The 11,546-nt window shown below is 37.3% G+C and overlaps 3 protein-coding genes across 3 annotated transcripts; all 3 read right to left on the reverse strand.

The window, feature by feature from the left end:
* Positions 4,397 to 5,340, reverse strand: LOC109841311. Its single transcript, XM_020410241.1, has 3 exons — positions 5,176 to 5,340; positions 4,999 to 5,091; positions 4,397 to 4,735 (listed from the first exon to the last, which is right to left on the reverse strand). Exons 1-3 carry the CDS (start codon positions 5,338 to 5,340, stop codon positions 4,397 to 4,399), a joined length of 597 nt encoding a protein of 198 aa, XP_020265830.1.
* Positions 5,445 to 6,123, reverse strand: LOC109844408. Its single transcript, XM_020413418.1, has 3 exons — positions 5,935 to 6,123; positions 5,787 to 5,846; positions 5,445 to 5,698 (listed from the first exon to the last, which is right to left on the reverse strand). Exons 1-3 carry the CDS (start codon positions 6,041 to 6,043, stop codon positions 5,451 to 5,453), a joined length of 417 nt encoding a protein of 138 aa, XP_020269007.1. The 5' UTR covers positions 6,044 to 6,123; the 3' UTR covers positions 5,445 to 5,450.
* Positions 6,342 to 9,483, reverse strand: LOC109841317. The gene is made up of 3 exons (XM_020410248.1): positions 7,433 to 9,483; positions 7,262 to 7,349; positions 6,342 to 7,169 (listed from the first exon to the last, which is right to left on the reverse strand). Exons 1-3 carry the CDS (start codon positions 9,481 to 9,483, stop codon positions 6,495 to 6,497), a joined length of 2,814 nt encoding a protein of 937 aa, XP_020265837.1. The 3' UTR covers positions 6,342 to 6,494.

The following is an 11,546-nucleotide window of genomic DNA, read 5'->3' on the forward strand; positions in this document are numbered from 1 at the left end:
CCTAACATTAACATAATCCAGAGTGGACCATGCCTTACTGATATTCAAGCTAGGAATCTATCTAGTCCTGTTACAAAAGAGGAAATCAAGCTGGTTGTGTTCTTTATTCCAGAGAATAAGGCTCCAGGACCTGATGGCTACAGCTCCTCTTTTTACAAATCTACTTGGCCTATTGTGGGGGAGGATATTACTTCAGCAATTGAAGAATTCTTCAAAACTGGAAAACTTCTTGGAGCTGTAAACTCTACCTCTATTACCCTCATTACCCTCATTCCTAAGGTACATTGTCCTCAAACTCCTGCAGATTTTTGACCAATTTCATGTTGCAACTGTCTATACAAATTTATTTCAAAAATCCTTGCAAATAGACTACAAACTGTTGTTGGCTCTATCATCAGTGAAGCTCAGAGTGCTTTTGTTAAGGGTAGGAAAATTTCAAATAATATCCTGTTAGCACATGAGCTTGTGAAGAATTATGGAAGAAAACAGATATCCCCAAGATCTATGCTTAACATTGATATAAGGAAAGCATTTGATACAATCAGTTGGGATTTCCTAGAGAGCTTGCTGAAAGGATTGGGTTTCCCTAATGATTTTACCAACTGGATTATGGCATGTATCTCTTCTCCTAAATATTCTATCTCTCTTAATGGCTCTATGCATGGATACTTCAAAGGGGAAAGAGGGTTGAGGCAGGGAGATCCTCTGTCACCTTATCTGTTTATTATAGGCATGGACTACCTCTCAAGAAACTTGAATATGCTGAAACATGATAAGAAGTTCAAGTTTCATCCTAAGTGTGGTAAGCTCAAGATTACACATCTCACCTTTGCTGATGATCTCCTCTTGTTCTGTAAAGGGGATTTTTACTCAATCCAAAAATTATATCAGTGTGTCAAAGATTTTGGAGTCACTTCTGGCCTTGAAGCAAATCTCTCAAAATGTTCTATTTTCTATGGAGGAGTTAAGGATTTTGTTAAAGCCTTAATACATGAAAGCTTGGGTTTTCCTGAAGGTATCTTCCCTATAAGATATCTTGGTGTTCCTCTAATTTGCAAGAGATTATCATACACGGACTGCACTCCTCTTTTCTAGAAAATATCCAATCAATTTCAAATCTGGATGAAACAGAAACATTTGTCATATGCTGGTAGACTTCATGTCATAAAAACTGTTATTCTGTGTGTTCAAATTTTTTGGACTTCAAATTATATTCTGCCAGTAAGGGTCCTGCAGAAGATTGATGATTTGTGTAGAGATTTCTTTTGGGGTAAAACAGATCTAGTGTTTAAATCACCACTGGTTGCTTGGGATAAAGTTTGTAAAGAGAGGAAACATGGAGGTCTGGGGATTTTTTCTGCAAACATATGGAGCATAGCCTCTGCCTTAAGGACCATTTGGTATATACATATACACAAAGAGTTATTGTAGATAAAATGGATCCATGGAAACTACTTAAAGGATACATCAATTTGGCAAGTTGCAGTGAGAAAAGGTGATTCATGGCTATGGAAACAGCTGCTCAAAGTTAGGGATAAAGTCATTGCAAATTGCGGAACTGTAGATGCTTTGAAGCAAATTATCAATTCCTGTCATAGAAACTCAAAAGTGTGTCTATCTAAGCTTTATTCAAAAATTTCCCCAGCAGCTACTAAGGTCCCATGGTTCATAACAGTGTGGGATAATATGAGCTACCCAAAGCACTGTTTCATTCTGTGGCTTGCAGTGCAGAACAGGCTACTTACAAGAGATCGATTGCTCAAAAGAGGAATCATCACCACTGGCCTCTGTTGCTTATGCAATGATAATGTTGTTGAATCCCGAAACCACCTCTTTTTTGAATGCAGCTTCACGAGTGCAGTTTGGAATGAGATTATGAATTGGCTTCAATTCGATTGGAAGACTTGTGAATGGAATCGCTTGCTGGATTGGTTTAATTGCAGGCTGAGAGGAAGGGGCTTTAAGCAAAAGGTGAAAAGAATGTCATTATCTTCTACTATCTACAGGATATGGGGGGAACGCAACAACAGACTATTTGAAATGAAATCCAGGAGTATAGAACAACTCATCAAGGAGATCAAGATTGATATCATGACCATCATACTTAATGGTTCATATCCAGCGGGGAAAAAAGAATGGCTTATATCACTATAATCAACTATAAATTCTTAACTGATCTTAGTTTTTCTTTATTTTAGTTGTTTTCTTAATTGATTTTTCAGTTCATATACTGAATATCTGATGTACAAATACTTTCCATTTGGTAAATGAATATAATTCTTCATTGACCAAAAAAAACTTGATTGATCACTTTAGTGGGTTATCCTAAAAGATAGCAATACACATTGATTAATTATATGTGCTCATAATTAGATTTATTAGATTAAATCTAACAATCTCTCACTTGGGCACCATATGATTTCTTAAATTGTGTATAACCTTACGAGCTCAAAATTGCTATCACTGAAAAGGTATTTCCAAACAATCTCGTCCATTGACTATATCAATATAGGATCAAAGCAGCCTTTGTCACATTTATCATGACTCGACCCATCAATAGTCACATATACCAATACAATCAAACGACATAGATCAATCAAGGATATGCAGCATAAAAATTACATGCAATGTGATCAGTATATGTCTATTTTCAACTGGTCCTCCTTTAGTGAGGTCAAAACCAAACATAATATAGCAGAGTGTCTTAACTGAATACTTTATTCTGATCAGACAATACAACCAAACATAAAGCACCACAAATACAAACTCACACTAAAACATAATATCCTCAAATAATACCACACCCATATGAGCAATATGCTCATGAAAGACCTTGGGTGGCAATCCCTTAGTAAGAGGATCAGCTATCATGGAGTTTGTCCCAATATGCTCTATGGATATCTGTCCACTCCGTACCCTTTCTTTCACAACCAGGAACTTAATGTCAATATGTTTTGACTTAGTTGAGCTCCTGTTGTTATTGGAATACATTACTGCAGATTTATTGTCACAATATAACCTTAGTGGTCTTTCCATATTTTTCAAAATGCGCAGTCCTGTGACAAAATTTTGCAGCCATATTCCCTGATTGGATGCATCATAGCAAGCTATAAATTCAGCTGCCATAGTGGAGGAAGCTACTAGTGTCTGTTTGATATTTTTCCATAATATAGCTCCTCCTGCTAATATATAAATGTAGTCTGATGTAGACTTCCTGCTATCTTGGCATCCAGCAAAATAAGAGTCCGAATACCCAATGACCTCTAATTGTTCTGATTTTCTGTATGTGAGCATGTAATCTTTTGTTTTCTGAAGATACCTCATAACCCTTTTGACTGCTATCCAATGATCCATACTAGGGTAGCTTAAGTATCTGTCTAACATCCCGACAATGTACGTAATATCCGGACGCGTACATACCTGCACTACAAGAAATTACATCTTTAACGAAGGGATTTCCCTTCGTTAAAGAGCTGAAAACCTTCGTTATTGTATGCTAACGACGGGGGAAAATCCCTTCGTCACCCGTTGTTGAAGCCCTCTTCGCTAAAGGGTCACGAAGGGATATACTACCCGTCGTTATAGAGTCTATAACGACGGAACATATTACCGTCGTTAATATTTACGACGGTAATTATCACCGTCGTTACCATCAGTAACGGGGATATTTTCCCGTCGTTACCATCAGTGACGGGATATTTTTCCGTATTTACTGTTAGTTACGGGGATATTTTCCCGTCGTTACCATTAGTTACGGGGATATTTTCCCATCGTTGAAGACTAATTAATGACGGTTGGATACCGTCGTAAAAGTCCTCATAATGGGTAATTAGTAACCCATCAACGACGGTGCTTTCCCTTCGTTGATGAACAAAATACGGTTTATAAAACCGTCATTATAGACTACAAATTTCTAATATACATCAATAATAATTTTTTCATTCATAGGCAACTATCATATTATTCTCAACCAGACACTAAGATTCACAACACAAATATATTAAAAATACCCAATAATGAATAAAAGGGAAAACAAAAAATTCCATTCATTAATAACATCAATAAATAAAATTACACCATCCTCAAATATTCAATACTAATAACAAGAGTTAATATCCTAATCGTTCCAAAGAAAAATACATGAAACTATCTAAAACTAATTAAAATAAAAGTTTGTGGAAGACACATTCTTTCATCTCTAATCATCGTCAAATTAAAGAAGACTCGAGCTACCCCCCTCCTAATCTTGCATGGATAGCCTGAAAAATTTTAAAAAATCACATAATTAAGAAATATTAATGAAGCAAATATTATCTTATTAAGTAAAAATCATATTTTTTTTAGTGCAAGTAGTCAATCATAAAAGTATATAAGAGATTTTACAAAAAATAATTACCTAATCCTGCACACGTTCTTGAGTTTGAGGAGCCAATGAAGGTGATTGTCTAAAAAAAAGTTCTTGCATAGCTTTCACTTGTGACTCCAACTCAGACATCCTTTGTTGTTGTTGCTCCTGCTCATCTAAGCGTTGTTGAAGCATCTGGTTCTTTCTCTTTTCTTCTATAACCCGTGCTTCCAGATCAGATCGACTAGGGAGCGGTCCTCTCAAATCTTTCAAAGTAGTCCCACCACCAAATACAGTGATGTGACCATGAGATTGCTTCCCCCAGATTTTCTCAACTATCTCAATGTCAGAAAGTGAAGGGTTTGCTTGTTTGACTTGAACAATTTCATCCTATAAAAATTAAATTCGTATGTTAGTACTATATAATGCATCATTATCAAACTTAAACACATATTCTACTTACATATTTATCTTGATCCCCATTTTCTAGTGTTTCATTAGCTTTCTTTCGAGTTTCATGAAACATTTTTGCCACATCAGGTGGATTTCCTGACTTGCCACCCTTATTCAAATATTAAATAAAAATGAGTACAACATCAAACTAAAAAACAAAGTAGTTATAAATAAATAAGAAATTAGTTTTGAATGTATACCAATTCCCACGCAATTTGTCTAAAGGATTTGCTGCCCGTGTGGTGGAGCATCTTTCTTTTGCCTCTGTTAAGTGTATTTTGTTGGCTTGCTTTCTATACATCAAGATTAAAAGATAATTTTAACAATCCAACAATATACATGGAACAAATTAATTAATAAAATTAGGAGATTAATACCTGGAATTTTGAAGAAAAATAATGTTCCTTAACTAGCCAATCCCAGTCATCAACACTCACTTCTATAGGTTTATTTCTAAGTGCAACTTGCAATGAATTTTCTTTCACATATTTCCTGTGCATGTCACCACGCCACTTATTCCACAAATCGCGCAAGTATCTCATTACTGACTCTCTCTTTTGCTCCATGTCATCAGCATCAAATTTATCCTATATCAAATTTGAATCAAAATTTAATTTATAAGAATTAAAAACCAATTGTAAAAAATTAATTTTCAATGTACCTTAATGGATGCCCACATATGATCTTTATTTTGTTGTGGTATTTTGGCCCAATTCTCAACAGCTACTGGGCAAATATTTCTATCTCGAATAATAATTCCAAGATATCGTGAAAATTCTGGTTCAATAGCTCTATTCTGATAAAAAGTAATGATTTTTTTCTCCCCATGTGACAAATTATTCAACTTTAGACACTTATTACTACCACGAGGTGGATTTTTCTTCCTTTGAGAATTATCAGCTGCATACATCATATCATATGTTAGAAACAAGATATAGTTAAAGAAATTGATAAAAATATTTCTTCTTGTAATTAATAAAGAATATACCTTCTTGTCGAGATTCATTTAGTATTACATCATCACTTTGCACTCGATGATTATTTGATTCTGTAAAAATTGAGCAATTATTAATCCAATCATAAAAAATAAATTGAAAGATAAAAACAAATAATAATAAATTTTAAGTCTCATCAACCTGCAGAATCATCATTCTCTTCATTGTTAGTATTTGCACTTCTCCTGCGATTTTGTGCAAAATTCTCCTCTTCAAAGTTTTCTGAATCAGCACTAAAATTTGTACCCATATTTTGATCTTGTATTGGATTTTGAATATTCAAGTTCTTGTCATGACAAGTACGGAGTTGTTCCCTTCTTAATGAATTTTCTGCAATTGCTTGAAGTCGCTTCCTAATTAATGACCTGGGTGCTAGAAATTGTGCCTTTTTGCTTTTGGAAGTGACTTCTTGAGTTTTCATTTTCCTGCTATGAAAAGGAATTTAAGTATTACACACTATGTATGAAACAAATATCAAAAGAGAAATGAATAAAAGAAGAAGATATCACGAAGGACAAGCATAACAATAAATACATAATACACTAATGTAGAAGCACTTGCTGCAATGTCAAAGCCACATCCAAAATATGAAGAAAAGAACATCATATGTCTAAAAAAGGAATAGTTATAGTGAAGATACAACTTAAATTTTATCTCAATAACACAATATCATTTGTGTTCTATTCTTTAATTAAAGCGTTCTAATTCTCTGCTTGAGTCTTTTTCCTCTTTTTTGAAGTTGAGACCGAATTTACAATAATTGGATCAATATCACTCCTTCTCAAATTGATATAATCATCTTCCAATGATGTTGATGCAATAGCCTGAGCATCAAATGATTCATCTTGCAAATAAGCTTCAACTCCATCGTCTGTTATCCCACAATCATCTGTATCTGGTGGCATATCATAGGAATCACGGGGTTGTGCTTTAAGAACTACATGCCAACCTTCATTGGCAATATCCTCAACATAAAAAACTTGTGATGCTTGGCCAGCAAGTATAAAGTGGTCATTCGTCTTTAGCAAGTGTCGGCAGTTAATACTGATAAATCCATATTTGTCTTCTTTCAAAGCGGTCCCTTTTCCTTTGCCGTGCACATCCCACCATTTACAACGAAATAGAACAACCTTTCTTCTACCAGGATACTCTAATTCGACAACTTCAACCAAAGCACCATAATAATCTATATCTCCACCATCACCAGCATCACCAACAACTGCAACCCCACTACTTTGAGTTGACAAACAATTATCTCGACTTTCTGTATGAAATCGATGTCCATTTATGACAAATCCAGTAAAACATTTAACAATCTTACTTGGACCACGAGATAGTGAAAGTAAGTCATCATCTTCTCGATAACTCTGATAAACCTAAACAAAACCAAAATATGATCAAGTCATGGAACATGTAATAAAATGAACCAATCAAGATATTTAAAAAATAAGGCAAGATATATACGTACTAGAGCTTGGAACCACTCGATAAAGTTCTTATCCCAATCTTTATCATCATAGTGATTTGTGGGTTCTCTCACGAATTCATTGTAGTCCCTACATTAAAATATCATAAATATGATTAACGTTGACTAACTATAGTAAATTTATTAGTAGAATCTTAAACTTTAGTGACTTACTCAATGTGTGGTTGCACTTCATCACAGTTCTTTAGAACATAAATATGAGCTTGCAACCACTCACGTTCATCAAGGTAGCGGGTGGTGGCAGCACCCAATGCCCGCCCACTATGTCTGAAAATAGATAGTTGTGCTTCATTACATTCTCTATTGTCATCTTCATAATTTCTTTCAAGGCGATTAAACTTTGTCTCGAAGCCTTTTAGATATCTTGAGCAAAAAGTCATGCATTCATCTGCTATATATCCTTCAGCAATTGACCCTTCTGGACGTGCCCTATTTCTGATATATGACTTATAAGTATAAAGCTGACGCTCCACTGGGTACATCCATCGAAATCGAACAGGCCCTCCAAGTATGGCTTCAGATGCTAAATGAACTACTAAATGCAGCATAACATCAAAAATTGAAGGTGGAAAAATCTTCTCAAGCTTACATAACGTAAGTGGAATCTGCTCATCAATTTGCTTAAGTTCATCCACCCTTAATGTCTTGGCACATAATATAGTGAAGAATATGGAAAGTTCAATAATTGCTTCACACACTTTTGCATGAAGAAGGCCACGAATCGATACAGGAATCAAGCGCTGCAAAAGAACGTGACAGTCATGACTCTTTAACCCCAAAATCTTACGCTCTTTAAGATTTACACATTGAGAAATATTGGATGAAAATCCATCTGGAACTTTTAACTCCTTTAGAAATCGACAAAATTTGCTTTGCTCTTCTTGGGATAAAGTATAACAAGCTGCTGGCATCACAAGTTTATCTCCTCTCTGGATTGGATGTAACTCCGGTTTTAAACTCATTGCTTGTAAATCGAGACGGGCTTTGATATTATCCTTTGTCTTTCCTTTAATGTTCATGATTGTTCCCAGCAGACTATCACAAATATTCTTCTCAATATGCATGACATCTAAATTATGTCGCAATAAGAGAGTTCTCCAATATGGCAAATCAAAAAAAATACTTTTTTTATTCCAATTATCTCCCCGTCTTTCGTGTGATATTTTAATTTTCTTCTCTGGATGATTGGTCAAGGTGATCCCTATAAGATCTTCCACCTGCTTAAGGATGTCATCTCCGGTCAGCTTCGGCGCTGCATACCCTCTCTCCCTAGTGCCATCAAATGATTTCTTATCCTTTCTCCAACTGTGATTTTCATCAAGATAGCGACGATGCCCCATATAGCTCTGCTTGCCTCCATATTTTAACCTGATAGAGTGAGTGTGCTTATTACAACAAGGACATGCTAATTTCCCCTTAGTGCTCCATCCAGATAAATTTGCATAAGCAGGAAAATCATTAATGGTCCAAATTAGTGCTGCACGTAAAATGAAATTCTGTCTCAGAGATACATCATATGTTCGAACGCCTGAGGCCCACAACTCCTTTAGTTCTTCTATCAATGGTTGTAAGTAGGTGTCAATAGCATCTCCAGGACCAGTTGGACCAGGAATGAGCATAGATAAAATAAAATTAGATTGCTTCATGCACATCCATGGTGGTAAGTTATATGGTACAAGTAAAACGGGCCATATGCTATAAGAAACTTTTGAATTTGTGAAAGGTTGGAAACCATCACTTGCAAGACCGAGCCTAACATTTCGGGGCTCTTCGGCAAAGCTTTCATGTAGCTCATTAAAGTTTTTCCAAGCCTTAGAGTCAGCTGGATGCCTCATCACTCCGTCCTCAACTTGTCTTTCATGGTGCCATCTCATATCAGAAGCTGTCTTCGAAGACATGTAAAGCCTTTGCAATCGTGGCTTAAGAGGAAAATATCGCAATGTCTTTTGTGGTATTTTTTTACCATTTGCCTTTCGCTTGATCTCTTTTCCATGTTTATCAAGTTTCCATCTAGAAGCACCACATCTCTGACACGTATCAAGACCTTCTTCATTTTTCCAAAACAGCATGCAAGAGAATGGACACGAATCAATTTTTTCATATGATAGGCCAAGGTCTCGGATTAATTTTTTGGCCTCGTCATACGAATTAGGCAGTGTTGATTCCCCTGGCAATAGCTCCTCATTCAAAAACTGGAGCAACATTGAGAATGATTTATTACTCCACCTATTTAGGCTCTTTATGTGAAGTAGTTTCACTAAAGCAGATAACTTTGAACATTTAGAGCCTTCATACAAAGGTTTCTCGGAGTCACCTAAAAGACTGTAGAATTGTTTTGCATGTCCATCTGGTTCCTGCTCAAGAATATCCTGACTCGACGTGCCCTAGGGTTTGAATCGTCGAACGTTGACTTTTGTTGCAACGCGTTGCTTGGCGTTGACCTAGGGTTACGCGTTGACCGGCGTTGTCCCTAGGGTTTACAAATCGCCATTAACACAGTTTATACTCGTACGTTTGCTGGAGTATACACAGTTTAAGCTCTTAAGGTATTGGAGCATCGCGGTCCCGAATGTTGGGGTTGCAGGACCAACTGTTAAAGTTGATTCATCTGCATGTGTGGATTTTGTCCCGAATTTGTTGGGTGCTCGAGTCACGAGACCAACTAGGGGAGTTGATGCGTCAATGACTCGCAGTTATAGAATTTTTGGCAAATCCTCAGCCATCAACGGATTTGATTAGCCTTTACCGACTACCGTTTGAGTCGGGCTAGCATGCGGATTGTTTAAGTCCGTTCCGCATGTGACGTTGTGCTAAGAGAGTTAACGCTCTTAGTGCTACGATATTGAATACGTAGACTTCGTCTTTCTCACGGGAATAGACTACCCGGCGACGCGTGTTAGGCGTTGACTTTAGGATTTTTGGCTAATCCCCAGCCTTCAACGGATTTGATTAGCCTTTACCGACTACCGTTTGAGTCGGGCTAGCATGCGGATTGTTTAAGTCCGCTCCTATGTGACGTTTAAGCTAAAAGAGTTAACCCTTTTAGTGCTACGATATTGAATACGTAGACTTCGTCTTTCTCACGGGAATAGACTACCCGGCAACGCGTGTTAGGCGCTGACTTATCCTTACTTAGGATTCAGGATAAAATTCCCCGTGCGTGTGAGGCACGGATTATGGTGTTATTAATAACAACCTGCCACAATGTTGAATATGTGGTCTTTTGTCCTTTTTACGGTCAAAGACTAACCGGCCATGTGTGTTAGACATAGGCTTTGGGATTTTTGGCAAACCCCCAGCCATCAACGGGTTTGATGTGCCTTTACCGATTACCGTTTGAATCGGGCTAGCATGTGAATTATTTAAAACCCGTTTCACATGTAACGTTGTGCTAAGAGAATTGCTTCTCTTAGACTTAATGCTATGATTTTGAATACATAGGCTTTGCTATTGTTACGGGAATAGGCTACCCGGCAACGCGTGTTAGGCGTTGACTTATCCCTGCTTAGGCTTCGGGATGAAATTCCCCGTGCATCGAGTACCCGGATTTGACAATCGTGTCTTTTCTAAAAGCAAAGACAGATTGAGAAACGGGAGAGGAAGAATTTTATATTCTATCTCCCGGTGCTGAAGAGGAAGAATTTTATATTCTATCTACAGCTGGAAAGGGAACTTGAGGTGGGATCCCCCACCCCCAGAATCCGGAATGATGAACTGGGAGTGGGTTCTCCACTCCGAGCATCGGAAAGGTCCGAGGAGAGGAAGAATTTTATATTCTATCTCCCGGTGCTGAAGAGGAAGAATTTTATATTCTATCTACAGCTGGAAAGGAAACTCGAGGTGGGATCTCCACCCTCAGAATCCGGAAGGATGAAACTAAGAGTGGGATCTCCACTCCGAGAATCGTAACAATTCGGATAACCCTAACTGTCGGAAGGTTTGATTACCCGATTTGGAAGTGGACCTCTCGTTCATTGGGGGAATCGAGAGGAGATTTTGACTGTGGCCCTAACTGTACGAAGGTTTGAGACGACCTAACTGTCGGAAAGTTTGATCGCTCGATTTGAAGGTGGACCTCTCGTTCATTGGGAGAATCGAGAGGGGATTTTGGCTTTGGCCCTAACTTTTATAGGTTTGACCAGAACGCAAAGAGAGTGGAATACGGGTAGCCAAGAAAGTGCCAACTCGTATTACCACACAAAGGGAGACTTTAATGTTAGGCGTTTAGGACCTAGCACGTTGAGTCTGAGAAACGCCAATGACTGGC

Source organism: Asparagus officinalis, chromosome 1 (assembly GCF_001876935.1).
Source record: "Asparagus officinalis chromosome 1, Aspof.V1, whole genome shotgun sequence".
Lineage (NCBI taxonomy): Eukaryota > Viridiplantae > Streptophyta > Magnoliopsida > Asparagales > Asparagaceae > Asparagus > Asparagus officinalis.

Excerpts from the sequence above, each read along its gene's own strand:
- LOC109844408 (XM_020413418.1), bottom strand. The coding sequence starts at position 6,043 with ATGGGTACAAATTTTAGTGCTGATTCAGAAAACTTTGAAGAGGAGAAT. Across the intron at positions 5,847-5,934 it reads AGAGAATGATGATTCTGCAG|AATCAAATAATCATCGAGTG; the intron begins GTTGATGAGACT and ends CAATTTTTACAG. Across the intron at positions 5,699-5,786 it reads AAATGAATCTCGACAAGAAG|CTGATAATTCTCAAAGGAAG; the intron begins GTATATTCTTTA and ends TGATGTATGCAG.
- LOC109841317 (XM_020410248.1), bottom strand. The coding sequence starts at position 9,483 with ATGTTGCTCCAGTTTTTGAATGAGGAGCTATTGCCAGGGGAATCAACA. Across the intron at positions 7,350-7,432 it reads GAAGTGCAACCACACATTGA|GGACTACAATGAATTCGTGA; the intron begins GTAAGTCACTAA and ends ATTTTAATGTAG. Across the intron at positions 7,170-7,261 it reads TCGAGTGGTTCCAAGCTCTA|GTTTATCAGAGTTATCGAGA; the intron begins GTACGTATATAT and ends GGTTTTGTTTAG.
- LOC109841311 (XM_020410241.1), bottom strand. The coding sequence starts at position 5,340 with ATGAGATACTTGCGCGATTTGTGGAATAAGTGGCGTGGTGACATGCAC. Across the intron at positions 5,092-5,175 it reads ATTTTTCTTCAAAATTCCAG|AAAGCAAGCCAACAAAATAC; the intron begins GTATTAATCTCC and ends CTTGATGTATAG. Across the intron at positions 4,736-4,998 it reads GACAAATTGCGTGGGAATTG|GATGAAATTGTTCAAGTCAA; the intron begins GTATACATTCAA and ends TAATTTTTATAG.